The sequence below is a fragment of the Heterodontus francisci genome, chromosome 3 (genome assembly GCF_036365525.1).
Source record: "Heterodontus francisci isolate sHetFra1 chromosome 3, sHetFra1.hap1, whole genome shotgun sequence".
NCBI classification, from domain to species: Eukaryota; Metazoa; Chordata; class Chondrichthyes; order Heterodontiformes; family Heterodontidae; genus Heterodontus; species Heterodontus francisci.
In genome coordinates this window covers 196,697,292-196,710,807 of record NC_090373.1, presented here as the reverse complement: position 1 = coordinate 196,710,807, position 13,516 = coordinate 196,697,292, and the positions used below count along the sequence as shown (strand labels likewise).

Here is a 13,516-nt window from a genome sequence, read left to right as displayed (position 1 = left end):
TTACACTATTTCTAACTAACAATGCCACCCCCCCACCTCTTTTACCACCATTCCTAATCTTATGAAAACATCTATAACCAGGTACCTCCAAAAACCATTCCTCCCCCTCACCTATCCACGTTTCAGTGATGGCCACAACATCGTAGTCCCAAGTGCCCATCCACGCCTTCAATTCACTCACCTTATTCCTGATGCTTCTTGCGTTGAAGTATACGCACTTTAACCCTTCTCCGTGCCCATCTGTCCTCTGTGACAGTGCTACCTTCCCCAATACCTCACTACACTCTTTGTCTTTCTGAGTGGACCCACTGGTCCCTGGATTACAAGTCCGGTTCCCATCCCCCTCCCAAACTAGTTTAAACCCTCCCGAACAGTACTAGCAAACCTCCCTCCCAGGATATTGGTGCCCCTCTGGTTCAGATGCAGCCCGTCCTGTTTGAACAGGTCCCATCTTCCCCAGAATGCAGTCCAATTATCCAAGAACTGGAAGCCCTCCCTCCTACACCATTCCTGCAGCCACGTGTTCAGCTGTGCTCTCTCCCTATTCCTAGCCTCACTATCACGTGGCGCCGGCAACAAACCAGAGATAACAACTCTGTCCGTCCGAGCTTTCAGCTTCCAGCCTAACTCCCTAAACTCACTTCTAACATCTGTGCCACCCTTCCTTCCTACGTCGTTGGTGCCAATGTGCACCACGACCTCTGGCTGCTCCCCCTCCCCTTTAAGGATCCTGAAGACGCGATCACAAACATCACGGACCCTGGCACCAGGGAGGCAACAAACCATCCGTGCGTCTCGCCTGCGCCCACAGAACCGCCTGTCCGTACTCCTCACCATCGAGTCCCCGATGACTAGTGCTCTCCCATTCTCTCTCCTTCCCTTCTGAGCCACAGTGCAGGACCCCGTGCCAGAGGCCCGGTCACTGCAGCCTGCCCCCGATAGGCCGTCCCCCCCAACAGTATCTAAAACTGTATACTTGTTGTTGAGGGGAACGACCACAGGAGATCCCTGCACTGACCTCTTCCCACCTCTAACTGTTACCCAGCTGCCTTTGATTTGTGGAGTAACGACCTCCGTGTAGCTTCTATCTATCAACCCCTCAGCTTCCCGAATGATCCTCAGTTCATCCAGCTCCAGCTCCAATTCCCTAACACGGTCTGATAGGAGCTGGAGACGGATGCACTTCCAGCAGCTGAAGTCGGCAGGGTCACCGGAGGTTTCCCCCACCTCGAACATTCTGCAGGAGGAGCAATACACTACACTGGCTGCCATTTCTTTTATTCAATTACCCCTTAGAACTTCAGTAAATTGGTTAAACATGATTTCCCTTTCACAAAACCATGCTGACTATTCCCGATTAGCTTGATTTTTTTCTAAGTGCCCAGGTATAGCCTCCTTAATAATAGATTCTAACCCCTTCCCCATGACAGATGCCAAGCTTACTGGCCTATAGTTACCTGTTTTCTGCCTCCCCCTGCCCCCCCTCACGTTCTTGAATAGAGGCATTATATTTGCTACTTTTCAGTCTGATGGAACCTTTCCAGAATCTAGCGAATTTTGAAAAATAGCACCAGCGCATCTACTACCTCATTAGCCATCTCTTTTAAGACCTTATTATCTACTAGCTCCCCATTCTCTCTCTCTAGAATATCAATACCCACTTTTTTCCTTTTTAACTACCAGTAGAAACTTTTGCTATCCGTTTTTACATTTCTAACTACCTTCCTCTCGTACTCTAATTTCTTTCTCCTGATTAATCTTTTGTCATTCTCTGCCGTTATCTATATTCTGACCAATCATCTGACTTGCCACTCATCTTTGAGTAATTATTTTCCTTAACTTCTTTAGTGAACCAAGGATGGTGGGTCCTCCTCTTAGGATTTTTCTTTATAGTAGGAATATACTTATTCTGAAATATCCCCTTAAATGTCTGCCACTGCTTCTCTATTGATCTATCTCCTAGCCTGAAAACCCTGTTCACTTCAGCCAGCTCAGCTTGCATGCCCACATAGTTGCCCTTATTCAAGTTTAAAGTACGAGTCTTAGAATCACAGAATAATACAGTGCAGAAGAGGCCCTTCGGCCCATCGAGTCTGCACCAATGCATTAAAGGCACCTGACCTGTCTACCTAATCCCATTTGCCAGCACTTGGCCCATAGCCTTGAATGTTATGACGTGCCAAGTGCTCATCCAGGTACTTTTTAAAGGATGTGAGGCAACCAGCCTCTACCACCCTCCCAGGCAGGGCATTCCAGCCTGTCACCACCCTCTGGATAAAAAGGTTCTTCCTCAAATCCCCTTCAAACCTCCTGCCCCTCACCTTAAACTTGTGTCCCCTAGTAATTGACCCTTCAACTAAGGGGAACAGCTGCTCCCTATCCACCCTGTCCATGCCCCTCATAATCTTGTACACCTCGATCAGGTCACCCCTCAGTCTTCTCTGCAGCGAAAACAACCCAAGCCTATCCAACCTCTCTCCATAGCTTAAATGTTCCATCCCAGGCACCATCCTGGTGAATCGCCTCTGCACCCCCTCCAGTGCAATCACATCCTTCCTATAATGTGGCGACCAGAATTGCGCACAGTACTCCAACTGTGGCCTTACCAAAGTTCTGTACAACTCCAACATGACCTCCCTGCTTTTGTATTCTGTGCCTCGACTGATAAGGGCAAGTGTCCCATATGCCTTTTTCGCCACCCTATTAACCTGCCCTTCTACCTTCAGAGATCTATGGACAAACACACCAAGGTCCCTTTGTTCCTCGGAACTTCCCAGTGTCAGGCCATTCATTGAATACTTCCATGTCATATTACTCCTTCCAAAGTGTATCACCTCACAATTTTCAGTGTTAAATTCCATCTGCCACTTTTCTGCCCATTTGACCATCCGGTCTATATCTTCCTGTAACCCAAGACACTGTTAACCACTCGGCCAATCGTTGTGTCATCCGCGAGCTTACTGATCCTACCCCCCACATAGTCATCTATGTAGTTTATATAAATGACAAACAATAGGGGACCCAGCACAGATCCCTGTGGTACGCCACTGGACGCTGACTTGCAGTCACTAAAACAGCCGTCTGTCGTCACTCTCTGTCTCCTACAGCTAAGCCAATTTTGAATCTACCTTTATCAAGGGTTTGTAACCCATGTGCATTTGCTTTCTTGATAAGTCTCCTATGTGGGACCTTGTCAAAGGCTTTGCTGAAATCCATGTAAACTACATCAACTGCACTACCCTCAACTACGCACCTGGTCACATGCTCAAAAAATTTCAATCAAATTTGTTAGGCATGACCTCCCTCTGACAAAGCCATGCTGACTATTCCTAATCAAATTTTCTCCCCTCCAAGTAGAGATAGATTCTCTCCTTCAGAATTTTCTCCAATAGTTTCCCTACCACTGACGTGAGACTCACTGGTCTGTAGTTCCCTGGCTATTCTCTACAACCTCTTCTCTCTTTCAAACTGTATGTGAAATTCAATCATATTGTGGTCGCTACTACCTAGAGGTGCCTTTACTCTGAGATCTTTAATTAATCCTGTCACATTACACAATGCCAAGTCTAATATAACCTGCTCTCTGGTTCCAGAACGTGCTGCTCCAAGAATCTATCTCGAAAGCATTCTATAAACTCCTTATCCAGGCTACTATTGCCAATCTGATTTTTCCAGTTTATATGTAGATTTAAAAACGCCCATGATTATTGCAGTCCCTTTATCTTTGTAACATCTAGTCTTGACTGTGGGTGTGTTCTGAGATCTTTTCTCTCTCTCCCTTCCTGCAATTATCTGACCTTCATTTCCCATATTACTATTCACTCCTGCCTTGACTCTACCCGTTGGTTTGCTACATCTGCCCAGGCTTGATCCCTCACCGCACCGCCTCCCCCCCACCCCGGTGTAGTTTAAAGCCCTCTTTACTTCCCTAGTTATACAGTTTGCTAGAACACTGGTCCCAGCATGGTTCAGGTGCAGACCGTCCCAACGGTACAGCCCCCACTTTCCCCAGTACTGGTGCCAGTGCCCCACGAACTGAAACCCACTTCTCCCACACCAGTCTTTGAGCCACATATTCATTTCACTAATCTTATATGCCCTCTGCCAGTTGGTTTAGGTAATAATCCAGAGATTATTACCCTTGAGGTTCTGCTCTTCAGTTTGGTGCCTAGCTCCTCATATTGTCTAAGCAGAACCTCTTTCCTTGTCCTACCTATGTCGTTGGTACCTACATGAACCACAACAACTGGATCCTGCCTCTCCACTGCAAGTTCCTGTCCAGCCCTGAGCAGATGTCCTGAACCCTGGCATCGCGTAGGCAACACAGCCTTCTGGACTCACGCTGTCAGCTGCACAGAACATTGTCAAACCCCCTCACTATACTATCCCCTACTCCCACTACATTTGTTTTTGCTCCCACCACTTGAATGACTTCCTCTACCACAGTGCCATGGGGAGTCTGCTCATCCACTTTGCAGACCTCGCTTTCATCCAAACTGGTTGAGAGCACCTCAAATCTGTTTGACAGTTGCAAAGTCTGAGGCTCCTCCACTATTGTCTGCTCGGTCTCTTTACCTGCCTCACCAGGTCGTGGGTTTGGAAGATGCTGTCATGTTGTCAAAGGAAGATTGTCTTTCTGGAGATGGTCATTGCCTGGCACTTACATTGCATGAATGTTACTTGCCACTTATTAGGTCAAGCCTGAATGTTGTCCGGGTCTTGCTGCATGTTGGCACTGACTGCTTCAGTATCTGAGGAGTCGCAAATGGTGCTGAGCACTGCAATTGTCAGCGACCGTCCCCACTTCTGATGTTATGTTAGAGGGCAGGTCATTGATGAAGCAGCTGAAGATGGTTGGGCCTAGGACACTAACCTGAACTCCTGCAGCTGAGATGATTGTCCTCCAACAACCCCAACCATCTTAGTTTGCACTAGGTATGGCTCCATCCAGTGGAGAGTTTTCCCCCGATTCCTTCAATTTTGCTATGGCTCCTTGATGCCACACTTGGTGAAATGCTGCCTTGATGTCACCCTCACTTCACCTCTGGAATTCAGCTCTTTTGTCCATGTTTGGGCAAGGTAGCACTGATGAAGGAAGCCATTTGATTCATCCTAGTTCATTCATCCTAGTTCATCCATCCAGGTAAACCACCTGCTCCCTTAATTCCCTCATCTAAAATAACAATATCGGTCTTGTCTCTTAAATGATTCCAAGGTTTTTGCCACCACCACCCAACCTGGAAGTACATTCCACGTGTGGGTCTCGCCATGTGTGAGGGAAAAGTTCCCTGAATCTCCCTGTCATCAGTTTGAATCCTACTCTTTTGGTTTAGTTTGGAGTGGAACCCTAGATTCACCTTTTTCTGTACCTTCACAATTTTGTATATCTCTGAGCTTTGCTCTGCTTCATCTGTTTTCAAGAGCAGCCCAAGTTTCTCCAGCCTTGCCTCATTTCACAGTCCTTTGGCACAAAAGTCGATCCTGGCCAGCTTTCCATCTTCCACTCTCTCTAAATTTGAGGTAATCCAAAACTGCTGCCTGTTTCCTACCTCACACCAAGTCTCATTCACCCATAACCCCTGTGCTTGATGACTTACTTTGACACCTGATTAAGCAACCGCTCGATTTTACAATTCTCCCTTGTTTACAAACCTTACCATGGCCATGCCCCTCCCTATCTCTAACCATCTCCAGCTCCGTAACTATTGGATCTCTGCACTCTTAAAGTCTGGTCTTTTACTCATCCCAGATTTTCATCACTCCACTATTGGCTGCCATGCTTCCAGTTGCCAAGGCCCTAAACTCTGGAATTTGCTCCCTAAACCCCTCTACCTCTTTCCTCCTTTTAAGGGGCTCCTTAAAACTTGCATCTTTGGCCAAGCTTTTGGTCATCTACCCTAATATCCTTATGTGGCTTGGTGTCAGATTTTATTTAATACCACTCCTGTGAAGCACCTTGGATCATTTTACTACATTAAAGATGCTGGATACAAGTTGTTGTCTCATGGTCTGTGTCTCGTCTGTCGCTTAGAGTCTAATTACTTCTTCTGTACATTCGTGCCCAAAATTAGACGACATATTCCAATGGTGTAGTCTGTTCAGTGCATCCTTCCCCTACCAATATGACTCTTGCTCTCTTTGACACAAAATTAGACAAATTTTCAGCATGTTTTAAAAACAGTTTTGTGCACTCTGTATCTTCTAGGTTTTGATGCAGCTGTACTGCCAAAGCCTTCTCACTTATTCTTTCCTGATGCATCTGCGGTCCTTGCTTCAGCTGGAGCAATTCCTTTTGCTTTGCTAATAGTCTGTTTCTTTTTGACTTATTAGACAAAGAATTCAGGAAATGGAAGAAGAATTGCATAAGACTGAACGATCATTCAAAAATCAGGTAAGTGAGAAGAGTGTCGAGTGGTTCTGTAATGCTCAGTGATCGTGTTGAATCTTTGAGAAATCAGAGACTGATGTGGGATAGATAGTGCATTTTGCTTTTAATCTGGAGTTGATGACTTCCAGCTGAGGGGCAATTCGGCAACTGGTTCTCCATACCTTGTCCAAGTGTTTGTTCGTGTGTGAGCTGAGTGTGTTGGCAGGCCATTTGATTGTGGGATGTGTCACGGCTGAGCTCAGATTTTTCATACTGTAACCTCCAAACCCCTCTACTTTATAGTAGACAGCGTGTAGAAAGTCCTACAAGAGAAGGGGTGGAATGAAGCTGGGCAAGTGGTAGAAGTGTCAGTGGGGGAGCATTTCGGGGATAGTGACCATAACTCGTAAGATTTAAGGCAGTTATGGAAAAGGACAAAGATGGACCGGAAGTAATGGTACTGAATTGGGGGAAGGCCGGTTTCAATATGATAAAACAGGATCTGGCCAAAGTGGATTGGGAGCAGCTACTTGTAGGAAAGTCTACATCTGACCAGTGGGAGTCATTCAAAAAGGAAATAGTGAGAGTTCAGGGCCAACATGTTCCTGTAAAGGTGAAGGGTAGGACCAACAAATCCAAGGAATCCTGGATGACCAGGGATACAGAGGATTGGATAAGGAAAAAAAAAGGAGGCTTATGGCAAATTCAGAGCGTTGAAAACAGTGGAGGCTCTAGAGGAGTATCGAAAATGTCGGGGGGTGGGGGAGGGGGGGGCAACTTAAAGTAATTAGGAGAGCGAAGAGGGGACATGAAAAAACACTGGTGGGAAAGTTAAAGGAAAATCCCAAGGCGTTTTATAAGTATATTAAGGGCAAGGGGATAATGAGGGTAAGAATAAGGACCCTTAGGGACCAGGTGGCAATCTATGTATGGAGCCGGAGGATAGGTGAGATTTTAAATGATTACTTTTCATCTGTGCACTATGGAGAAGGACGATGTAGGTGTAGAGATCAGCGAGGGGGATTGCGATATACTTGAACAAATTAGCATTGAAAGGGAGGAGGTTTTAGCGGGCTTAAAAGTGGATAAATTTGAAAGCCCAGGTGAGATGTATCCGAGGCTGCTGTGAGGCAAGGGAGGAGATTGCAGGGGCTCTGACACAAATTTTCAAATCCTCTCTGGCCACAGGAGAGGTACCAGAGGACTGAAGGACAGTGAATGTGGTACCATTATTCAAGAAGGGTAGTAGGGATAAACCAGGTAATTACAGGCCAGTGAGCCTAACATCAGTGGAAGGGAAACTATTGGAAAAAATTCTGAGGGACAGGATTAATGTCCACTTGGAGAGGCAGGGATTAATCGAAGATAGTCAGAATGTCTTTGTCAGGGGGAGATCGTGTCTAACTAACTTGATTGAATTTTTCGAGGAGGTGACTAGATGTGTAGATGAGGGTAAAGCAGTAGATGTAATCTACATGGACTTCAGTAAGGCTTTTGATAAGATCCTGCATGGGAGATTGGTCAAGAAGTTAAGAGCCCATGGGATCCAGGGCAATTTGGCAAATTGGATCCAAAATTGGCTTAGTGGCAGGAGGCAGAGGGTGATGATCGAGGGTTGTTTTTGCGATTGGAAGCCTGTGACCAGTGGTGTACTGCAGGGATCGGTGCTGGGACCCTTTCTGTTTGTAGTGTACATTAATGATTTAGGCGTGAATATAGGAGGCATGATCAGTAAGTTCGCAGATGACATGAAAATTGGTGGTGTCGTATATAGTGAGGAGGAAAGCCTTAGATTATAGGATGATATAGATGGGCTGGTAAAATGGATAGAGCTGTGGCAAATGGAATTTAATCCTGAAAAGTGTGAGGTGATGCATTTTGGGAGGACTAACAAGGCAAGGGAATATATAATGGATGGTCAGACCCTCGTAAGTACAGAGGGTCAGAGAGACCTTGGTGTACTTGTCCATAGATCACTGAAGGCAGCAGCACAGGTAGTTAAGGTGGTTAGGAAGGCATATGGGATACTTGCCTTTATTAGTCGAGGCAGAGAATATAAGAGCAGGGAGGTTATGATAGAGCTGTATAAAACGCAAATAAGGCCACAGCTGGAGTACTGTGTACAGTTCTGGTCGCCACACTATAGGAAGGATGTGATTGCACTGGAGAGGGTGCAGAGGAGAATCACCAGGATGTTGCCTGGGCTGGAGCATTTCAGCTATGAAGAGAGACTAGATAGGCTAGGGTTGTTTTCCTGAGAACAGAGAAGGCTGAGGGGGGGGGGACCTGATTGAGGTATACAAAATTATGAGGGGCATAGATAGGCAGAAACGTTTCCCTTAGCGGAGGTGTCTATAACCGGGGGCATAGATTTAAGGCAAGGGGCAGGAGGTTTAGAGGGGATTTGAGGAAAAAAAAATTCACCCAGAGGGTGATTGGAATCTGGAACACACAGCCTGAAGGGGTGGTAGAGGCAGGAACCCTAACAACATTTAAGAAATATTTAGCTGAGCATTTGAAATGCCATTGCATACAAGGCTACAGGCCAAGTGCTGGAAAATGGGATTAGAATAGCTAGGTGCTTGATGGCCGGCATGGTCACGATGGGCCGAAGGGCCGGTTTCTGTGCTCTATGACTTTAACATATCCATTGAGGGGGTTTGGGTTTAATTTGTTTTTTGTGACAAATTTTGCAGCGCCGTTTTTATTATTGGCAGCTGCCTGAGAGGGTGCAGACAGTGACGTTTCAGTCGATGAGGCTGCAGTTGTGCAGGTGCCACTACTGTGCCACCTTGTGGTTGCATTGTCAGCAAACTCTGCCTAAGACAAACGATCAAGTTGAATATAAAGTGCAAGAAAAAAAAGTTAAGATTCCATCCCTTTGTCACTAATGCTCTCTTGGTCATACGAATTAGGAGCAGGAGCCACTCGGCTCTTCGAGCCTGCTCTGCCATTGTAGGTCAGCAAGCACAGGGGTGATGGGTGAACAGGACTTGATTCAAGTTACATACGAACATACGAATTAGGAGCAGAAGTAGGGCACTTGACCCTTTCAGCCTCCTCCGCCATTCAATAAGTTCATGGCTGAACTGATTACTCCACATTTCCACCTACCCCCAATAACCTTCCACCCCCTTGCTCATCATCTCTGCCTTAAAAATATTCAAAGACTCTGCTTCCACCGCCTTTTGAGGAAGAGAATTCCAAAGACTCGGAACCCTCTGAGAAAAAAATTTCTCCTCATCTCTTTCTTAAATGGGTGACCCCTTATTTTTTAACAGTGACCCCTAGTTCTCGATTCTCCCACAAGGGGAAACATCCTTTCCACATCCACCCTGTCAAGACCCCTCAGGATCTTATATGTTTCAATAAAGTTGCCTCTTACTCTTCTAAATTCCAGTGGATACAAGCCTAGCCTGTCCAATCTTTCCTTGGAAGACAGCCCACCCATTCCAAGTATTAGTCTAGTAAACCTTCTCTTTACTGCCTCCAATGCATTTACATCCTTCCTTAAATAAGGAGACCAATACTGTACAGAGTACTCCCGATGTGGTCTCACTAATGCCCTGTATAGCTGAATCATAATCTCCCTACTTTTGTATTCAATTTCCCTCGGGATAAATGATATTCTATTAGCTTTCCTAATTACATGCTGTACCTGCAGACTAACCTTTTGCGATTCATGCACTAGGATACCCAGATCCCTCTGCATCTCAGAGCTCTGCAATCTCTCACCATTTAGATAATTTTTGTTATTCTTCCTGCCAAAGTGGACAATTTCCCACTTTCCCACATTATACTCCAGGTCTGTGCCCACTCACTTAACCTATCCATATCCCTTTGTATCCCCCTTATGTCCTCTTCACAAGTTACTTTCCTACCTATTTTTGTGTCATCAGCAAATTTAGCAATGATACCTTTGGTCCCTTTATCTAAGTCATTTATATAAATTGTAAAAAGTTGAGGCCCCAGCACAGATCCCTGTGGCACACTACTCGTTAAATCTTGCCAACCAGAAAATGACCCATTTATGCCTACTCTTTCCTGTTAACTAGCCAATCTTCTATCCATGCCAATATATTACCCCTACACCATGAGCTTTTATTTTCTGCAGTGTCCTTTGAAGTGGCACCTTATCAAATGCCTTCTGGAAATCTTAGTACAAAACATCCACTGCTTCCCTTTTATCCACAGCACATGTAACTCCCTCAAAGAAGTCCAATAAATTGAGGTCAATATCAATTTTATCCGATTTTGTGGCACCTAGAAGCTCACCTACTACCATTGTTAGACTGACTGGTTTATAGTTTATCTCTTAATCCCTTTTTGAAAAGATTTGCTACATTGGCAACCACCAGATGCAACTTCTAGATCTAAGGATGTTTGAAAGATTGAGGTCAGAGCCTTTGCTCTTTTCACTCCAATCTCCCTCATTCTAGGATGAATATCACCAGGGCTCAGTGTCTTTCCCATTTTGAGTTCCAACATTTGTTCCCTGTATTACTTCCAGATCTATCAATCTATGTACACACATATATATCTCCTTTCTAACTACTCCACCTATTGTAACTTTCATCCAACTACCACACTCTTCTGTTAGAAACAAAGTTACGATTTGGTATTTTCACTATCCCTTCATCCTTCATAATATTTTCTTTTTCATCCCCAACTGGACCTCCCTTTTAACTATTTTTTACTTGATAGTTATTTATAAAATCTTCTATTTACTTTTTCCCCTTGTTATCTACCAGATTTTCTTCATAGTGTTCTATAGTCATTCTTCAACAATAACATGCTTTTATATAGTGCCGGAGGCACTTGACAGAAGTGTAAAAGAGGAAAAAAAATGAGTATTGACCAAAGGATAGGCTATTAGGAGGGGTGATTTAAAAACTTCATTAAAAAGCTTGACCTTTAAGAAGGGTCTTACAGAAGGGAAGGTGGAGAAGCGGAGGGATTTAGGAAGGGAATTCCAGCGCGTGGAACGGTGGCAACTTTTTAAAAAATTCATTCGTGAGATGTGAGCACTGCTGACAAGATGAGCATTTATTGCGCATCCCAGTTGTCCTCAAGAAGGTGGTGGTGAGCTGCCTTCTTGAATCACTGCAGTCCTTGAGATGCAAGTACACCCACAGTGCTGTTATGGATGGAGTTCCAGGATTTTGACCCAGCAACATTGAAGGAATGGTGATATAGTTCCAAATCAGGATGATGTGTGACTTGGAGGGGAATCTGCAGGTGGTGGTGTTCCCATGAGTCTACTGTCCTTATTCTTCTAGTTGCTAAAGGTTGCTGGTTTGAAAGGTACTGTTGAAGGAGCCTTGGATTGTTGTACTGCATCTTGCAATGTGACTGAAGGCACCAATGGTGGGGTGATGGGAGAGGGCACAAGAAGTCACAATCAGAGGAATGTAATGTTTTGGGGTGGTGGAGAGAGGTTATAGCACTGAGGGAGAGACAAGGTCATGGATGGATTTAAACATGAGGTTGGGAATTTTAAACGCGAGGTATTAGGGGACCACGAGCCACTGTAGATCAGCAAGGGGGGATTTGGTGTGGGACAGGAACAAAGAACAGTACAGCACAGGAACAGGCCATTCAGCCCTCCAAGCCTGTGCCAATCTTGATGCCTGTCTAAACTAAAACCTTCTGCACTTCCGGGGTCCGTATCCCTTTTTTTCCATCCTATTCATGTATTTGTCAAGATGCCTCTTAAACGTCGCTATCGTACCTGCTTCCACCACCTCCCCCGCCAGCAAGTTCCAGGCACTCACCACCCTCTGTGTAAAAAAAAAAAAAAAAAAAACTTGCCTTGCACATCCCCTCTAAACTTTGCCCCTCGCACTTTAAACCTATGTCCCCTAGTAACTGACTCTTCCACCCTGGGGAAAAAGCTTCTGACTATCCACTCTGTCCATGCCACTCAACTTTGTAAACCACTCCACCTCTGTCATTCCAGTGAAAACAATCCGAGTTTATCCAACCTCTCCTCATAGCTAATACTCTCCAGACCAGGCAACATCCTGGTAAACCTCTTCTGTACCCTCTCCAAAGCCTCCACGTCCTTCTGGTAGTGTGGCGACCAGAATTGTACGCAATATTCCAAGTGTGGCCTAACTAAGGTTCTGTATAGCAGTACAGGAGGGAAAGCAGAGCTTTAAGACAGAGAATGGAAGGTGGAAGGCTGACAGAATTTTACATTCAGTTTGAGGAAGAGAAGAGTGGGTCCAAGACTAGTATTTTAAACTTAAATAAGGGTAATTATGAGGGCATGAAAGTAGAGCTGGCAAATCAGGTTAAGGGATAGGTCAAAAGAGATGCAGTGACAGACGTTTAAGGGGATATTTCAGAATATGCAGAATAGATACATTTCAACGAGAAGGAAAAATTCCAAGGGTGGGACACACCATCCATCAACTAAAATAGTTAAAGATAATATCAAACTTAAAGAACAAGCCTATAATTGCACAAAGATGAGAGGCAGGTGAGAAGATTGGACAGAATATAAAAAAACAGCAAAGAATGACAAAGATTGATAGGGAAGGTAACATTAGAGTATGAGAGAAAGCTAGCTAGAAATATAAAGACAGATAGTAAGAGTTTCTATAGATATTTAAAAGAGGAAAAGACTTAAGTGAGTGTTGGTCCTATAGAAAGTGAGTCTGGGGAATTAATAATGGATAATAAGGAAAACTAAGGAGATGGCAGATGAACAGATATTTTGCATCGGTCTTCACTATTGAGGATACAAGTAATATCCCAGTATTAGCTGTAAGTCAGGAAATGGAAGGGAGGAAGGAACTCAAAAAAAATTACAAGCACCAGGGAAGTGGTACTGAACAAATTGTTGCAGCTGCGGGCTGACATGTCCCCGGGTTCTGATGGACTTCATCCTACTTGATGCGTTAGTTTTAATTTTCCAAAATTCCCTAGATTTGCGAAAGGTTCTGTAAGATTGGAAAATCGCGAATGTCAGTCAGCTTAACATCTGTCTTCGGGAAAATGATAGATGCTATTGTTAAAAATGTTATAACAGAGCATTTAGAAAAATTCAAGGTAATCAGGCAGAGTCAACATGGCTTTGTGAAAGGGAAATCATGTTTAACCAATTTATTGGAGTTCTTTGAGGGAGTTACATGTGCTGTGGAT

The 13,516-nt window shown here is 44.7% G+C and overlaps 1 protein-coding gene across 1 annotated transcript in view; it reads left to right on the top strand.

Annotated features, from left to right (window-relative positions):
- Positions 1–13,516, top strand: part of mia3 (MIA SH3 domain ER export factor 3) — a 204,501-nt gene that overhangs the window by 151,482 nt on the left and 39,503 nt on the right. The window contains exon 19 of the mRNA XM_068028070.1: positions 6,331–6,391. Within this exon, the coding sequence (XP_067884171.1) occupies positions 6,331–6,391 (61 nt within the window). The remainder of the gene's footprint in view (positions 1–6,330; positions 6,392–13,516) is intronic.